The following is a 19,597-nucleotide window of genomic DNA, read 5'->3' on the forward strand; positions in this document are numbered from 1 at the left end:
CAAGCAAATGACTGGTCACCTTAATGAGACTCTAGCAGATGATTAGTCACCAGTTCAAAAGTCTAGCAAGTTATTGGTCACCGAGATAAGAGCCTAGCAGGTGATTGGTCACCAGGACAAGAGTCTAGCAGATAATTGGTCACTGATATGAAAGTCTTGGATGATTGATCGCTGTTACAAAAATCTAGTGGATGATTAATTGCCACGATGGTAGTCAGACTTGTGAGTGATGAAAGCTTTGTGTAACTTTAGACTCTGGTTCTCACAGCAATGGCTGAACAACAACTAAGGTCAACTGAGCAGAGGAAATAAAATAGCATACCATTAAAAAACACTCCGGTCAGCTCCCACAGGTCTCCGATGAGAAGATATGTCTCAGGCCTCTCATGACTGCAAAGATTTGAGCTGATAGACCCTTTTGAGCTAAGATTAGAGTGGGGAGGTGGTTTTGGGTTGAGGTTTGTTGCCCATACAGAGTTGTGGGGCTATTATACACTCATGCATCTAGTGAAATGATTCAGACTCTTCCAAGATGCTGTTCTAGGCTGAATCATCTGCCTTTTGCCTTGTGAATATTCATGCGTTTCTTTGCAGTTTGGACAACATAATCATCAGTTAGATGGTGATGTCAGTGTGCAGAGAGAAAAAGCAATACTTTTGTCTGAGGCAATCACATCTTGGCTTGCACGTGACTGCAATCATACCCCTGAGAACAACACATTATCCACCTGCATGAAGCCGTTCCACCTGAGTGTTGTGCCTCAAAAGGAGAAGTGTGTAACCCACACACACACACACACACACACAAAAATTGCACTAATCTGTTGGGCAGGATGATATAGCGCTCTATATACAGGTGTGTGTGTGTGTGTGTGTGTGTGTGTGTGTGTGTGTGTGTGTATATATATATATATATATATATATATATATATATATATATATATATATATATATATATGTAAAGACGTAAAACAGTCAAAATAGTAAAAAATAAGAATGGCATTTCCAGTGTTTCACTAAATGAAAAGAATGATATTTAATCATTTGCATTAATATGCACCAATATAACAACACATAGTATTAAAAAGCAATATTTACCTACATATACAATGTTTTTGCAAAAACATTTTAAAGCATATGAAATGGCCCACAGGGACTTCAGTGAAAATTTTTTTAATTGGCGATGCAAACTAATAACTGAATCAGTGTTTTGAACGGTTTCATTAAATGGACAGTTTGAAAGAACTGATTTTTGAAAATGAATTGAACTCTATTCACATTTTTGCTAGTAAGGTTTAAGCCAAGATCCAATTAAACTATCTCTGTTTCAGTGCTCTCATTAGTTGTAAGCAGTGTTTACACTTTTCAGGAAGTCAGCCCACAAATGGCTTGCTTATTGTCTCTGCACGTTCAATTGGAATCCAAAAATCAACACACATCACCTTTACAGGAATGATTGACTTAAAGGTTTAGTTCACCCAAAAAAGAAAATTCTGTCATTGTTTACTCTCCCCTGTGTTGTTATAATCCCATTTGACTTTCTTTCTTTTTCTTAACACAAAGGGAGAAATTATGAAAAAAAAATTGTGCTCAATGTTGTCATGCAATGGCAGTTAATGGTGTCACCATCTAGTCAAGCCTCAAAAGGATGCAAAAGTATAATTCAGAAGTCTAATAAATTATTCCATGAGACTCATGATTGTTATGAAAGCATACGATGAGCTTTTGTGAGAAACAAACCAAAATCGAATGTATTATTTAGTGAAACTGTTGACCGACCATTACTCTCCTCTGCACGTTCATGAGACTGCACGAGAGAAACAATTCACACATGGGGCGTTCAAGATAAAATGGTTTGTTTATATAAAAACAGGCCCACCACAGTGATAGAAACAACAGAACACAACACAGCTGCACACAGACCAGAGAACCGAACGTACTAAATATGTCTGATGAGTATGTAGTCGGAGAACAGATGCATTTCTTTGCATTGCCTTGTTTGTTTGAAACAGAGTATTCAACCAAACAGAGAGACAGATGAAGCTGGAATGTTTCATCTCCATTCTGAACAGGTGTGCATTTGTGATAGAGCTCCGACTGAAGAGATCGATACCTCAGCGAAAACATTCGGTAGGTGTTATATTGTCATCCAAAATAAAGTCGTTTTTAACCAGCTAGTGAGATGCAGGCTTCAATAAAATGTTATGAGAAAGTTTTTAGACCGGTGTCAGTTCATAGTGGGCAGGGTTTCCCGCCGCGATGCTGAAAATTACTGTCACGGCTGGTTAGGACCAAAATTTTGATTAGAAAATAAACCTTTTATCATGTGTCATTTGCTGTCAGGTTAGGGCACGATGTGACTGTGGCTCCCATCAGCCTCTGTCTATCTCTCTCAGTTTGATTGAGTACTTTGTTTCAAACAAATAAAGCTGGGTAAAGAAATGCACCTATTTTCCGACCACAAACTCATCAGACATATTTAGTAAGTTTGGTTCTCTGGTTTGTGTACAGCTGTGTTGTGTTCTGTTGTTTCTATCGCTGTGGTGGACCTGTTTTTAGATAAACAAAACGTATTTTCTCTTGAACACCCTATTCGTGCAGTCTCATTAACGTGCAGAGGAGAGTAACAGTCGGTCAACAGTTTCACTAAATAATGCATTCGATTTCAGTTTGTTTCTCACCAAAGTTCATCGTATGCTTTCATAACAATCATGAGTCTCATGGAATAATTTATTAGACTTCTGAAATATACTTTTGCATTCTTTTGAAGCTTAAAGAGGTGGTCACCATAAACTACCATTGTTTGACATCACTAAGCACAAATTTTTTTCACAATATCTCACTTTGTGTTAAGAAAAAGAAAGAAGGGGGCCTGGGTAGCTCAGAGAGTAAAGACGCTGACTACCACCCCTGGAGTCACGAGTTCGAATCCAGGGCGTGCTGAGTGACTCCAGCCAGGTCTCCTAAGCAACCAAATTGGCCTGGTTGCTAGGGAGGGTAGAGTCACAAGGGGTAACCTCCTTGTGGTCGCTACAATGTGTGGTTCTCGCTCTCTGTGGGGCACGTGGTGAGTTGTGCATGGATGCTGCGGAGAATAGCGTGAAGCCTCCACACGCGCTACATCTCTGCGGTAACACGCTCAACAAGCAACTTGATAAAATGCTCGGATTGACGGTCTCAGACGTGGAGGCAACTGAGATTCATCCTCCGCCACCTGGATTGAGGCGAGTCACTACGCCAACACAAGGACTTAGATCGCATTGGGAATTGGACATTCCAAATAAAAAGTCAAATGGGGTTATAACAACACAGGGGTGAGTAAACAATGACTGAATTCTCATTTTGGGGTGAACTTTAAGGATTGTTTATCTTTAAGGATTGCACATCATGCACTGGAGAGTCTCCAGATCCACAATCCTTCCTCTGCACCACATTTTGTGGCTTAAATAACATTTTACCTTATCATCTAGCATAAATACAGCTGCTGTGCGAGGTGTGCTGTGCGAGGTGTGCTGTGTCTGGCATAATCTGATTGTATTTAGTGCCCGTTCATTACAGCAGTAGAGCTTCACTGCACTTCTCTATTAGGTGCATCTGCCCAGCTGCATTCAGTTTGTGCTCCATTTGTGTCTGTCTAATTGGGCCTGTAAACTGTGAAAGGCTTAGGGTAATGTGCAGATGTTCATCCTTGTGTTGTTGTGGAACGCATGTGTGTGTATCTGTGTGGACACATTCACTGTGGAAATGGGAGATCTGGTGGTGGTTAAGTAATGAGATCCATCTCTACTGAGGGTTAGAGATGATGTCGGTCATGTGGGTCGGAAGCAGAGTATTCCTTCAGCATTTTATTTACTTAAAGGTGAAGTGTGTGTTAAAATATTTCTTCTTTCCCATCTTAGTATGCAGAGACAGTTACAAGTAAGCCCTTTGTAGGTTGATTTCCTTGAAAACTGTAAACATTGAGTCTCTGTGGTGTTCTAAAATTGCTGTGTTTGTTTGAGCGGTCCGTAATGACACTGGAATAAAGTCCAAAGTATAGTTCAATTTTGAGGCAAACGTTCAGCGTCTGCGTACAGTCGAACAAGTGCCTGTCAAAGTATACTCCATTTGACGGGGCACGCATACACAGGCAGTTGGTGCATGTGCGCTACGACTGCTATTAGACACCAGACAATTTCTCTTCAGGAGTTTAGACCCATAAAGATGTCTTTATAGTCCTTCAGACTCGAGTTATACAAATGCAGGTATCCTACTGACATGCGCTCTTGACGTGCGCATCTACTTTACTAGCGATTACGTCTGGTAAACAATGGCTCAAATGTGAGTATTGCCACCTTGTGGATCCACTAATTCGTGCAAATATTCAATTGTGAAAATTATGTCTTTGCATTTATTTTGAATGCAGTAAATAATATTGTTCAATCGAAATAGCTGTTATTAAGTTTTAGTATGGAATATGATCATATTAAAGTAAAATGTTATTTATTGTATGTGGGTTAATAATTTAAGCAGTTAAGACACATATTGTATGTCTGATGGTAGTTTTCATTTCTAAGTATCCAGATTCTTAGGCTTTAGAAGTGTGTTAAACATGTGAGGATGTGTATTCATCAACCTGTTACATGTCCGATATAATCATACAGGCTCATTGAACCAAGTTTAAACTTGTTTTGCCGATATTTCAGAAAAGAATCCACATACTTTCTTCACTGTAAACCATATATATTCCTTTATAATAACTTTTATTAACATATAACAATACATTTTTACATTCTGTAAAGCTTAAGATTATTAAAACTGCAGCACTGCCTGATTCCACCATTGAAATCTGCTGCTCGAAAGAGCCCGGAAGTGGTGTTTCCTGTGGTGTGACGTCAGAGTAATTTCATCTATACTAATGTTCATTCTATGAGACTAGGCTGGGAAATCTGTTTGAAAACAATGTTGATTTTTGCAATTCCATTTGGTGGTGCTAGTGCAATAGAAATTGCACTCTTCAGCTTTAAGGCAAGATGCTACAGGAAAAATTATATTTTGTCTTTCAGCAATCATTAAAATGTATTTAAAATCAAATAAATTCCAGTTTATTGAAAAAAACATATAGGAACATATTCAACATAAATATATGCTTGTGCTCGGATTAAAATCAGCAGGAAATAACATAGGTTTGGAATGACATGAGGATGAGGATGATGATACATTTTTCATTTGTGGGTGGACTTTTTGCTTAAGGGTCCCATCATTGGTTTGACTTATAAGATGTTATCATATGGTTACTATGATGTTGTATATATCTGGAAAAAGCCACACCATTATTTTTTGGATCATTTGATGAATCAATATTCGTTTCTAATGCCGAACAACTGAACTAATTCAGCGTGCCCCATCTTATTGCCCCTGATCCTCTTCCATTGTTGAAATTAAAATACATTGAACACTGAACACAATGAGAGGAAAGAGAATGTTGGTAGGGAGGGAAGCCCGGCTTTAATCTCCCTCACTAATAGGGCTTACAGTGCTGTGGTTAAGTATTTGCCCCCATCCTAATTTCTTCTGTTTTTGTGTATTATTCATACTAAATTGTTCTAGATTTTCAAATGAGATATAACATAACATTTGGAGATAATGGCTCTCACTGTGTTTCTTTGGAGTCCCAGAGCCTTTTAAATAGCTTTGTAACCCTTCCCAGACTAATGTATTTCAATCACCTTTTTCCTCATCATTTCTGGAATTTCTTTTGACCTTGGCAAAGTGTGCTACATGGGTGAGACCTTTTAGCCAACTTCATGCTACTGAAAATGTTCTATTTACAGTAGGTGTTGATTTTATTGAACAGGGCTGGCAGTAATCAGGCCTGGGTGTGTCTAGTCCAGCTGAACCCCATTATGAATGCAGTTTCATAGATTTGGGGATTTATTAACTAAGGGCAAATACTTTTTCACACAGGCCAAGTTGGTATTGGATAAATTTTTTTCTTCAGTAAATAAAATTATCATTTAAATACTGTATTTTGTGTTTCCTCAGATTGCCTTTGTTTTTTGTTAAACAATTCAGTATGAGATATACACAAAAAAAAGAAGAAATGAGGATGGGGGCAAATACTTTTCCACAGCACTGTATTTTATTTCTCGTCTGTGAAATGAGCATGATGGATCTTTCATAGGGCCGATCAAATTAAACTGTGCTTTAATTACATCAGGGCTTGTGGAGAACTTAGAATGAATTGTATTTCTCAGTGTCTCTGTTGAGCCTGTGATTGCTAGGATAATTGTTCACCCATCTACCACTGAAGCCCAGCACACAAAGGTTCGGAACCCCTTTAACTTCACAATCGTTAACAAATAATTGATGACTATGCTGGTTTTTGAATTGCATTATATATAATATATTGAAGCACAATACGGGCTGCGTCTTAGCTTCCATGTGCCCTTAAAGGTAAAGTTCATCCAAAAATGACAATTCTGTCAGTGTTTACTCAACTACTGTATATACAGTAAAATATATATATATATATATATATATACTGTTATTTTTTGTAATTTCATAGTTTAAAGTGACCACAACTGGCAAGCTCCAAAAAGACCAAAAAATAAATAAATAAAAGAACCATACATGTAGTTCATATGATTTGTGTGCTAAATTCCAAGTCTTCTGAAGACATATGATAGATTTGTTTGAAGAATAGAGTGAAAGTTAGGTCACTATTCATGGGAAATCTTCCCATCTGCTGCAGCTCTCAAATCTCCTTCTCCATCCTACAAATTTAAATCGGACATACGAGTTTGGAACAACATAAGGGAGAGTAAATATCCTCTGAAATTTCATTTTGGGGTGAATTATTCTTTTAAAACACAGTTCCTGCACAAGAATGACCAGATGGAGCAAAGATGAAATGCACGGTCAGGATGAGTTGGAGGAAGCTTATTTTAATCCCCATGACAACCAGCACAGCGATTGTTTCATCCATCAGATGTAGTCTCATTGTGCTCAGTGTTTCTCTAAAAACAGCTATTTTGGCTGGACGTCTAAAGATTCTGGCTTCTGTTCTACTCAGTTAATAACTTTCAGATGTTGAATCACAATAATAGGCTGGCTGGGGATTTTTAGAAAGTCTTTTGTCAGCACTTGTTTTTAGGTATGCTATCTTTGTTTTGTTTTCAATTCAAAAGGGCTGAATATGCTTTTAGTGTGTGATACTATTACCAGCCAACAGAGGGAGGTTCACTCGAGAACATATTTGGGTTTTTGGAATCTGTGTAAATTTGGCCTGTGAGGTACATTTCATTTGTAACCCTTTGGGATATAATTATAAAAAGACACTGAACAATCTTTGCAATTAGCATTTGCTCTCATATCATCAGATGAGCAGTATAGATGTCATTAGGGAGGAGGGGATCTACTGATCGGTGTCTGCAAGCTGTTTTTATCAAGTTAAAATATAATTGTGTCTCTGTATAATTACAGCAAGATTACCTGTGAATTCAAAGTTTATTTTAATTTTGCCATGTTAGCATAGACCAGCATGTGATAGCAGGGCATAACCAAAGGTCAAGCCATGTCTGAAGCATGTTACCATGGTAAAATCAAATAACATGCCATAAACATCTGTAACAAAGAGATATTTCTTGTGATATTTACTGCTCCAGATAAAAATGAAGAGCATAATATGAAAGCTCTCCAGCCATTACTCACATTGTATATTGTTATTTACCTTTACATTTTGAGAAGCATCTCTTAAAAAAAGCACCATGGTTTTACCACCGTTGTACCTCTTGTCAGGGTTGTTTGAAAATACAAAGTCTTCATACACATTTGTTATGTGCTTTCAGTGAAATTATAAAAACACCAGAATTTTTGTCTTATTCACTATTTTCTTCCGATACATTTTTTTTTCCTGAAGCTCACAGTTTAATGCTGCTCACCTGACATTACCCTGCCCACCCTGTTCTTCTCTACTGATTTTTTTAATTGCATTTTTCTACCATCACTCAGCTGCAGTGTACCCAAGAACAATATCACTTTGAAATTAAATGAAAAACACTTTATTGTCCCCGAAGGGAAATTTGTCTTGGACTCATGGTGCATACACATATACAACGACTTGTCATTTAAATCCAATCATAAATAAGACACACTAAATAACTGAACAATAATACGACCTAAACCATCTCACAATATAAATAACTAATGTGCATTACAAAGCATCATGAAACAACAAAACATTAAAGATAAAAAGATAAAACATTATACAGGCCCATCAATATACTATGAACACTTACCCATCCACAACAGTTACACATCATAAGTATACTGTATGTGTTACATTCAGGGACTAAAAATGAAATGTTTTCTTTTCGGTTCGTTCTGAGCAAAAGCTGTATTTTTCCGTTCTGGTTCAGAAGTTCAGAGCCTCCTTTCCAAAAGGTTACCGGTTAGAACAAAATAAAAGAATGGTTAATAATGTTCTTTTTAAAATGACAGTACTCTGCCTTAAGGGGTCGGTGAAATACCAATTGCAGTGTTGCCAGATTTTGTAAGAGAAACAAGCAACCTGGTCTGGAAAAAAAAGCCCAAAATAAGCCACTTGCCTCACCAAAATAATCAATAATTTTTTTCCTGTGTTGTGAATTTATCAGCATAGAAATCATAACAAGCAGTTAATTAAAAGTTAAGTATCATTTTATTTACAGATCTGCTTCTAAGTCAAAACCCGGCAGCACCAAATCTGTATTAATGCATCATATCTAACAATAATTCAGGGAACAACTGAGAAATTTACTTTTTACCTCTAATAATGTTTTTCTTGTACCTGGATTAGCTGTGCCATCATTTAAAAGGCTGAGTACAGCAGTGTCATTTAAAAATTTCACTCTGCATATGATTATGAAATATATGAATAAGCGTTTTCTGACACTATATAAAATGCAATAATATGTGTTAATGTTTTTTAAATGATGTTAATTGTGTTACTGTTCATACAGTATGAGGCAATAGAATGGAAGTATATCAGACATATATATATATATATATATATATATATATATATATATATATATATATATATATATATATATATATATATATATACTGGTGGCCAAAAGTTTGGAATAATGTACAGATTTAGCTGTTTCGGAAGGAAATTGGTACTTTAATTCACCAAAGTGGCATTCAACTGTTCACAAAGTATAGTCAGGACATTACTGATGTAAAAAAACAGCACCATCACTATTTGAAAAAAGTCATTTTTGATCAAATCTAAACAGGCCCCATTTCCAGCAGCCATCACTCCAACACCTTATCCTTGAGTAATCATGCTAAATTGCTAATTTGGTACTAGAAAATCACTTGCCATTATATCAAACACAGTTGAAAGCTATTTGGTTCATTAAATTAAGCTTAACATTGTCTTTGTGTTTGTTTTTGAGTTGCCACAGTATGCAATAGACTGGCACGTCTTAAGGTCAATATTAGCTCAAAAATGGCAAAAAAGAAACAGCTTTCTCTAGAAACTCGCCAGTCAATCATTGTTTTGAGGAATGAAGGCTATACAATGCTTGAAATTGCCAAAAAATTGAAGATTTCATACAAAGGTGTATACTACAGTCTTCAAATACAAAGGACAACTGGCTCTAACAAGGACAGAAAGAGATCTGGAACAAGAGGATAAGTACATCAGAGTCTCTAGTTTGAGAAATAGATGCCTCACATGTCCTCAGCTGACAGCTTCATTGAATTTTACCTGCTCAACACCAGTTTCATGTACAACAGTAAAGAGAAGACTCAGGGGTGCAGGTCTTATGGGAAGAATTGCAAATAAAAAGCCACTTGATACAGAAAAACAAAAAGAAAAGGTTAGAGTGGGCAAAGAAACACAGACATTGGACAAAAGATAACTGGAAAAGAGTGTTATGGATCTTAACCCCATTGAGCTTTTGTGGGATCAGCTAGACTGTAAGGTGCGTGAGAAGTGCCCGACAAGACAGCCACATCTATGGCAAGTGCTACAGGAAGTGTGCGGTGAAATGTCACCTGAGTATCTGGACAAACTGACAGCTAGAATGCCAAGGATCTGTAAAGCTGTCATTGATGCACGTTCAGGATTTTTTGATGAGAACTCTTTGAAGTAGTTTAAGAAGTTCTGAATTTTTTTTTTTTTTTATTTTATTTTTTTTTATTGTAATAGTAATTTTTCATGTTTTTAATGTCCTGACTATACATTGTGATTAGTTGAATGTCACTTTGGTGAATAAAAGTACCAATTTCTTTCCATAAAAGAGCAAATTCTGTACATTATTCCAAACTTTTAGCCGCCAGTATATACTGTATATACAGTATATACTTTATATACAGCATACTGTAGATCAGTGAGTGATACCATATATAGTAATGATTCTATTCATATACAGTACCATGGATTTATACAGTATTCCAAGGTACTTCAAAGAATACCATGATGTTACCAGGTCCAGACCACCAGGTAAATACACTGAATAATAGGCCTACTGAATATGATGTAATGCACTGCACTGTATTGTGTGTTGTAGTTTATCGTATTGCTTACTGCGTTGTGTTTAATATTTAGGACCAATTCACCAACAATATTTAGGACCAACATGCACCACAAAGTCCTTATAAGAGCAGTCTAATAAATATGAACTTAAAAATGCGTTTTTGTTAAATCAAATAATTTTTCTCGAGTGGTAAGTATTTATCATTTTTTTAAGTCGCAATGAGGCACTGTAACTAGCTACACTTCCTGCGACGCGACGCGTCTATCTTGGCGCACGTATCCCTGACGTCGGTGCGCGGTCGACCAATCAGAGAATTTGTTTACGTCATTATTCCATTTCTTGCATGCCCAGCAGTGTTGACGGCGGGAGCGTTCTAGTTGCGTCGCTCTGCGCGTGCGGCGCGTTCAGCGTAAGTAACGGGAGAAAGTTTAGCAGCAGCTGTCAGTTTCCTGTTTCTGCGCGGTTCACTGTTTCTGATGTCTGCCATGGCGAGAACATAAATGAGCAGTGTTGTTTGTTTTTTATTGGAAGTTTCGTTCTAAGTATGGATTATATTCAGTCGTTCAGAGAAGCGATCGCTGGTAAAATCTGGACTGTTACCGTGAGGGAAGTTCAGTTCAAAGACTACTCTGAAGCAGAAGTGCCGCTGGGCAACACGAATGAGACACACACTACAGGTTTGAGTTCTGTGTTCTTCTTCAAAATGTTAAGCGCAGAGTCAAGAGCAGATTTTGTGCCATCTGTTTGTAAATATTGACAGTGAACTTAGCTGCATTACTACAGTGTTATTCATTAAGAGAGGTTTGACTTTTCGGCTGCTTTCTGGACTTACATTTTGCTGGACTGTGCGTGTTACAGATCTAAACGTCTGTAAGGAAGAGTTTCTATGAAAGTTTTAGGGAACATGCTTGAACACTTAATAGTGTCTATGAGTGTCTGGTGCTTTGTTTGAATATTGTTTCGCTCAAACTTTGCTAACGCATTCAGAGTCCCCACAGTCATAGAAAAGCTAAAATTATAATAATATAAATAAATAAATAAATAAAAACAATGGGATGCTTCCTAAGGTTGACCCAAAAATGAAAATCAAAATGAAAAAGAAGATTTTTAGAAGAATATTTCAGCCCTGTAGGTCCATACAATGCAAGTGAATGGTGATTAAAACTTTGAAGCGCCAAAAAGCACATAAAGGCAGCATAAAAGTAATCCATATGACTCCAGTGGTTTAATCAATGTCTTCTGAAGCGATCAAAATTATTTTGGGTGAGAACAGACCAAGATGTAACTCCTTTTTCACAATAAATTTGCCATTGCAGTCTCTAGGCACTGTCATGATTTCAAGCTCGATTGAACTACCTAGTGCCATACACACAGGGTTGGGAGGGTTACTTTTGAAATGTATTCCACTACAGATTACAGAATACATGCTGTAATATGTAATTTGTAATGTATTCTGTTAGATTACTCAAGGTCAGTAATGTATTCTAAATACTTTGGATTACTTCTTCAGCACTGGTAGATTTTTTCACTTGTTTTGACTATAAAAACTCTGCCAGTACAGTAAGACAAAATACACATGTTAAAAATACATTCTCTGAAAAACCTAAATATCTTATGCAGTGTTGTTTTTAAAACAAGATAAATCAAATTTATTTGTTTTAAGGATTTTTAGATATTTTTATATGCAAAACAATACAAAAATGATCAAGAATACGATTTTTGCCCTAATATCAAAGATCTTACTAGAAAAAAAGAAATTATGACCTAACGTGAATTTTCTTGATAAAAAAATATGATCGTGCCTGGTAACGTGCATGTAAAATGGCTAGAAATAGCATTTTAAATTAGCGTAAAACTGACAATTTACACAAGGTTTATTTCTATTTCTTCTGCTACAAACTTACTTCAAACGTCCTTCTCTATCTGCTCGTATGAATGTACCACATCATAAGAAAGTGTTTCACCGCTGTTCCAATGCACTTTGGATCGCATCATTTATATGTATAAATGTTTTCCATCTGAAAGGACTAAATATTAAATGAAACAAATGACAATATAATGCAAAGTAATCTCTTCAATAATCAAAATACTTTTTGAATGTAACTGTATTCTAATTACCACTGATTTAAATTGTAACTGTAGTGGAATACAGTTACTTATATTTTGTATTTTAAATACGTAATCCCGTTACATGTATTCCGTTACTCCCCAACCCTGCATACACATGCGCAGAACGCTAAATGCCGTTAGGAAGTGTAATCGAGCTTGAAATCATGATCGCCAAGACTGCTGATGTCAAGATTGGTTAGTGCTGCAGAACACACTTCACCTTCTTAGATCTTAATAACAGCCGAAACGGTACAAATTAAAATGTTTTTAGTGATTTATTGATAAAATATTGATATTTAATCAAGAGTTCATATGTTATCTACAATGTCCTGTCCGGTGCATTCTCAATAAGCATTTTTCACCCAAACAAGTGTCATTCAACCTTCCTTCGGAACTTCGCTCACAAACTTCACAGCTGCTTCTGCGTCACGCACACACTTTGTAGAGAACACTCGAGACGGAGGCTCCTGATTTTCACCGTCAGGACTTAATTCAAGTAAGAAAGGTTTATATTAATTCATCAAGAGAAATGAAATGGTTGGATATAAAATGGGTTTGAACCATTAACACTTTTGCTGACAGGTTAAATATTGCGATTGTTAAACTTAGGCACTTCTAAGAACATGTAATATTACATGCTTATTCATTGTCATTTTCACATTAACGTGTAAAAAAACAGCACTTGCAGTAAGCACATGTTGAGGGGAAAACCCATCCAAAACTTTTTAAAAACCGCAAATGTTGACCTCTGAGACATTGGTATGATATCCGTTAATGCAGCATTATGGATTTAATTAAGACTGAATTCGCGATATAGCCTTGCATGCCATATCTGTGTTAAAAACAGCCTGCGTTGACAGCTTCAGTTAGTACTGCACGTGCTAATGCCGCCATCTAACGGCCATAAGCGGGACACAATAAGATGAGATGACTGCATCAGATGAGTCAATGTTTATCATATTACAATCCAAATTACAAACATTTTTAATCTTTAATAAAATGTTATATATATATATGTGTGTGTGTGTGTGTGTGTGTGTTGAAATTAACTTTAACCATGATTAAATGCTTTGCGCAGTACATTTTCCTGCTTATTTGTGCTTAACCAATCACATGCCTGATATCGCTGGTGCTCAACGGGGAATGGACTATACAATAGGACGCAGATGGTTCAATAACTGGAGAAGAACTTCAGAATTAAATTGCACTTGACCCAGCCCATGAGCGCTTTGCGCAAGCAATTTTACCAAACCCACTTGCACCTAGACTTAGGACATGTTGCATGAAAATACCAAAATTTAATGGCCATACACACTGACTTTACGTGTATGAAGTATTGCATAGCGCTGTGCTTAGCGCTCTTAAAATAGGGCCCTATAAATGGATTGTTCTGACTCTAAATTCACATTGAACGAGTCACATTTAAATTTATTGTAAAATAACCAATACTGTAAACGACTATAAACAAAGTAGACACCGCTTTTCTATTGTACTTTTAAAAGCACCACTTAATTACAACTTTTTCGCATCTTGACATTTCAAGTCAAGTCATTTTTATTTGTATAGCGCTTTTCACAACACACATCGTTTCAAAGCAGCTTTACAGAAAATCATGCTTTAACAGACAATGAAATTGTAATATCTATAAAGTCTTAGTCATCATTGTGTAATTTGATTGAATATGCTATAGCAACGCTGATTGCTGCTGGGCAGCACCTGTGAGAAACAGGAGGGAAAAACACTGACACACACAGACATGGCACACAAAGACATGACACACAAACAGTCAGAGGAGGCACAGTCAGGCCAGACTGTGACAGTACCTCTCCCCTGACAGACGCCTCCTGGCATCCACAACAGGCAAACCAACACAAGAGGGACCGACCAGGGAGGGAGGGTGGGGAGAAAGACAAGACATGGAGCATGAGTGTTTGGATCCCGACACCAGAACCGAAACCGAACTAGACCGGAGAGTGAGGATCCAGACATCACGTTCCGAACATGAAACACCAAACAGACAGAAGAGCACATGGCAAAGGAACCAAACCCAAAGCTGTGCGCTCACACAGAGACAAAAAACAAAGACAGTTAGAGCACCTGGCCAGGAGAAAACCCTGAGCCATGTGCTCAACACAAAAACAGACTAGACAAGACATGAAGCATGATTGTCTGGATCCCGACACCAGAACCGAGACCGAACTAGACAAGAGAGTCAGGATCCAGACCCCATGCTCCGAACATGAAACACAAGACCAACCGGATAGTGCACGACAGGGAAACCACAACCCAAAGCCATGTGCTCACACAGGGACAAAACACGAAACAAAACAGACACAGAACAAAAGTGTCAGGACCCTGTCACAACAAAAATCTAGACTGACAAAGTGAAAGGATCCTGAAACTACCCCCTCTCAAAGGGATGCCTCCTCGCGTCCCAAAAAAAGGGAACATAAAACATAAAACAAGACAAACAGAATAGTTATTAACACAGAACAAAAAGAACAAAAGAAGGGGAGTGAAGGGAGGGAAACCAGGAAGGAAGTTTGAGGAAAGGAGCAGGGTCTTGTGTACTGGGAGGAAGCCTCAGAGCAGAGGCAGGGTCCGGTGGTCTGGGAGGAGGCCTCAGGGCAGAGGCGGGGTCCAGCGGCCTGGGAGGAGTCCTCAGTGCAGCGGTGAGATCCGGCGGCCTGGGAAGAGGTTTTAGGGAAGGAACAGAGGAGGAGAGGTGGATGGCAAGGACAGAGAGGGCAACAGACTGGGCGGAAGCCACTGGACAGGGATCAGAGGACTGGGTGGCGACTGCTGGACAGGGGTCAGAGGACTGGGCGGCAGCCGCTGGACCGGGGTCAGGAGGGAAAGGAGTTGTTGGTGTGGGGTCCGGCAGTGCTGTGGCCACTGGGAACTGGATTGACTCGATGACCTGGGCAAGCTCATAGATGTCCACAGGGAACTGGGCAGGCTTGTCGACAGCATCAGGGGACTGGACAGACCTCCTCCACCTCCTGGCGGTCAGCAGTGGGCTCCTCCGCCTTCTGGCGGTCAGCAGCGGGCTCCTCCGCCTGCTGGCGGACAGCAGTGGGAACCAATGCCTGAATGCTGTCAGCCGCAGTGGGCTCGGCCGGTTGGCTGGGCTTCTTCCTTCTCTTCCTCCTCTTCTGAGGTGTGGAAGCAGTGGCTGAGGCATCCACTTCCGTGTGGGGGGTGCAATCATCCTCGGGTTGGGATAAGGATTGGAAGTCCTCCGAGGCACAGGCTGTGATGAACTCATCCCACTTCATGGCTAGCCTGATAGCCTAGAGAAGACTCCCACCCTCACACCCATCTGGGACACGAGATTTAATAGGTTCAGTCAGACATGCCTTAAAAAGATCAATAAGGCAGGCCTGATTGTATCCCAGACCTGAGTATAATGTCAAAAACTCTAGGGCATACCCCCACACGGACTTGTCCTCATGCTGTACTGGCGTGCAGGAGAACCAGATTTATAAAAAAAAAAAAATCCATCTCTGCTGGGTCCGTCTGTGGCTTGTTTATTATGTCACGATCACCGATGAGATGAGGACCCAAATGCAGAGATGGAGTCCAAATAAGTTTTATTTAACAGAAAGACAGGATACAAACAAAACTCTCACGATGGAGAAAAATTATCAACATAAATTTGTCCACAAGGCACTAAACCAACAGAAACAGAAAAAGGACAAAAAACTAACCAACTGGAGAATCTTCAGGCAAAGGAAACCAACAAGACAGGTAACTACAAACACGAACTCACAAAACAAATAAGCAGGGAACACGAGGCAGAGGAGAGTTTAAATAAAGGAGAAATTAAAGGGACACAGGTACTGAAGATCTGTTAAACGAGCTATGCAACCACAGTTGCTATAGCAATGCTGATTGCTGCTGGGCAGTACCTGTGAGAAATGAGAGGGAAAAACACAGACACACACAGACATGGCACACAGGGAGGCACAGTCATGCCAGACTGGGACACATCTTAAGTCCAAGTTTCAGGCAGTGGCATATGAAGTATTCAATGTCTTACAGTTGGAGTTGGCATCAGTTCATCCTCTGAAGTCCATCGTTAAAGGCCGAAGTGACGTCTGGCTAGCACTGGCTGTAGTTTGTCATCATCACTCAGCGACATGTCACAGTAAAGTCTGACACCAAGCAGGAATGGAGATAGATCTTGCTGGCTCTGGTAACCTCAGGATATGAATCCTGGGGTTTAGTGAGGAGTTCATCATATTAAGAAGAGGTTCTGAAATTACAGGGAATACCTCTTTTAAGAGCTTAGTTGGTATTGGATCTAACATACATGTTGTAGCTTTTAATTTTTTTATAAGTTTTGTTAGCTCTTCATGACCTATGACAGTGAAGGATTGAAGTTGCTCGTGAGAAAATGTATTAGACACTGTTTTATGAGGTGCAGTGACAGTTGATTGCATAATTCCAATTTATTTCTGATGATTTCTAATTTATCAGTAAATAAATTCATGAAGTCATTACTATTGTGCTGCGAAAGAATATGTGGTTCATTCAATGCTTTATTCCTAACCAATTTAGCCACAGTACTGAATAAACACAGAGGATTGTTGTGGTTATTATCTATGAGTTTGCCATAATATGCTGACCTGACAACTTTTTAGTGCCTGTCTGTAGCTACAAACATTGTCCTTCCATGCACCGTGAAATACCTCTAATTTTGTATTCTTCCACTTGCGCTCCATGTTCTAAGCTGCTCTCTTGAGAGCATGAGTGTTATCATTGTATCATGGTGCGGGGCTTTTTTCTTTAATCAAAGGGGGTGGCGACACTATCAAGAGTGCTAGAGAAGATCAAGTTCTTATATCAAGTTTTTCTAGACTTTTTGGCTTGCTGAGTATGTGAGGCAATTCTGGAAGATTATTAGTAAAGCTATCTTTAGAGGTCGAAAGAATAGTTCTACCTGAATGATAGCGTGGTGCAGATTGAGTGACATTAGCTGATCGCAGCAAACAAGAGATGAGGTAATGATCTGAGACTTGTTTGGGACACATAATTTTTTACATTCCTCCATGTCTCTGTGTTGCCCTAACATGTAAATAACATGAATCAATCCTGTCCACGGATAGCCATGTAGATACATCTACGTGGTATAAACAGAATAGCAGAATCTCTACATATCGGAATCTCGATTGACACTTTTTTATATACAGTATTTACTGTCATACCGCCCAGCCCTACCCTGTGGTAATCAGAGAAACTGCATGGGGCATAAAGGAAACATAAGCGCTGGCTGCATTCACCTCATCTTTGAACTTCATTGATTGCTCCAGACTTTTACAGCCCCAGCTGTGTTTGGTTTTATGCTCGTCTAGACTAAATGCTAAAGTGGCAGGGAGGGTTGACACTCAGCAGATCAGACTTTGCCCTCCATTCAGTAACCTTTGAAATTGTGTCTAAGCATCCAGACCCAGCGGGTGGCAAAGGCAGAGGGAGCTGTTTACCTGCAGCACAGCGGCTGATCTTTCAGCTCCAGCCTGTGCTCAGGGTCTGTTTTCCGTTGACCTGCATTATTTCTCCACTCTTCTGATAGTGGGTATGGACTTAGCAATAAAGCCGCCGCATTCAGTCAGATGAAGAATGGTTAAGGTGTCTCAACAGCAGGAATTTGTTGAGTAGAGCATCACATCTCTTTCCAGTGTGCTCTTTAGTCATGCTGGTAAATTTACCAAAAGACTCATTCTTTATTTGTGCATCATGTGCCATAGGTCATCTCATAGAAATCATGCTTCAAATCACCTACAAGGAAATCTAGAAGACAGTAGGTTTGTTCAAAGTAGCAAACATACCATACTAATCTTACTGTTTCCATAAAATGCTAAATGTATAGAATGCACAGGATGCAGATTTTCTTTATGCATAAAATACACGGATGACCTACTCTATATGCCAGATGTGCAGTATACAACTAGAGTGCAGTGCGCTTCACTTGACCTTCCATTTCTAATGTGATATCAGCCACTATTTTAGAAGATTAGATCACCCAAAAATGAATATTCTCTCATCATTTATTCACCCTCATGCCATCCCAGATGTGTGTAACTTTCTTCTGCAGAACACAAACGAAGATTTTTAGAAGAATATCTCAGCTCTGTAGGTCCATACAATGCAAGTGAATGGTGACCAAAACTTTGAAGCCCCAAAAAGCTCATAAAGACAGCATAAAAGTAATCCATACGACTCCAGTGGTTAAATCCATGTCTTCTGAAGCGATATGATATGTGGGTGAGAAACAGATCAATCTTAAAGACCTTTTGTTTTTTGGCAATTTTTCGTGCTTATCGCCACCTACTGGGCTGTGCAGATTTGATTGATTTATTATTTTCCTTTCCTATAGCCCTCTCTTCTTTCTTTTCTTTCTCCTATCTGCCCAGTAGGTGGCGATATGCATGAAGAATGCAAATGCATCTTGTTCTAATGCTCTCTACTGTTTACATGTACTTTTGTTTGTACTATATTCTTGCATTTCTCAAGATATAGTTATACTCTGCGAAGTGCTGCCTACTCGCATACATACATACTCCTTTAAAATGATAAAATGTATTGAATAACATGGATTTATCATCCCTGAATAATGATTGGAAGGTAGGTAGGTCTATTTAGATTAAGTGTTTGAGATAAATTGTACATAAATAAGACAATGATAATTCCATGCTATTTGTACTGTGATTGAAACAGACTGTGGGGGAAGTTGTTGAATGCTAGAACTGGAAGATTCCACTGCATGATCGTGGAAGAATGATAAAAGCCTATTGCTCAAAATTAAACAAATGTTCAGAATAGCATACTACCATACTACTCTCTCTATTTGTGCCTTATTAGTAGTATGCTATTCCAAACATAGCCATTGTAATGAGGCCATGTGACAACAATGTAACATGCAGTACTACGATTTAAAGTGTCATAATGTTTCACTGACAATTTAAACAGAGTGT

The 19,597-nt window shown here is 38.6% G+C and overlaps 1 protein-coding gene across 4 annotated transcripts in view; it reads left to right on the top strand.

Annotated features, from left to right (window-relative positions):
* Positions 1–19,597, top strand: part of oxr1a (oxidation resistance 1a) — a 246,277-nt gene that overhangs the window by 121,400 nt on the left and 105,280 nt on the right. Inside the window, exon 1 of one of the 4 annotated variants that reach the window (XM_051719174.1) lies at positions 10,886–11,188. The exons of the other annotated variants lie outside the window; for them this stretch is intronic. Within the exon in view, the coding sequence (XP_051575134.1) occupies positions 11,056–11,188 (133 nt within the window). The 5' untranslated portion in view covers positions 10,886–11,055. Of the gene's footprint in view, positions 1–10,885; positions 11,189–19,597 lie in introns of those variants that run through there. 4 annotated transcript variants of the gene reach the window in all.

Source organism: Myxocyprinus asiaticus, chromosome 15 (assembly GCF_019703515.2).
Source record: "Myxocyprinus asiaticus isolate MX2 ecotype Aquarium Trade chromosome 15, UBuf_Myxa_2, whole genome shotgun sequence".
Taxonomy (NCBI): Eukaryota; Metazoa; Chordata; class Actinopteri; order Cypriniformes; family Catostomidae; genus Myxocyprinus; species Myxocyprinus asiaticus.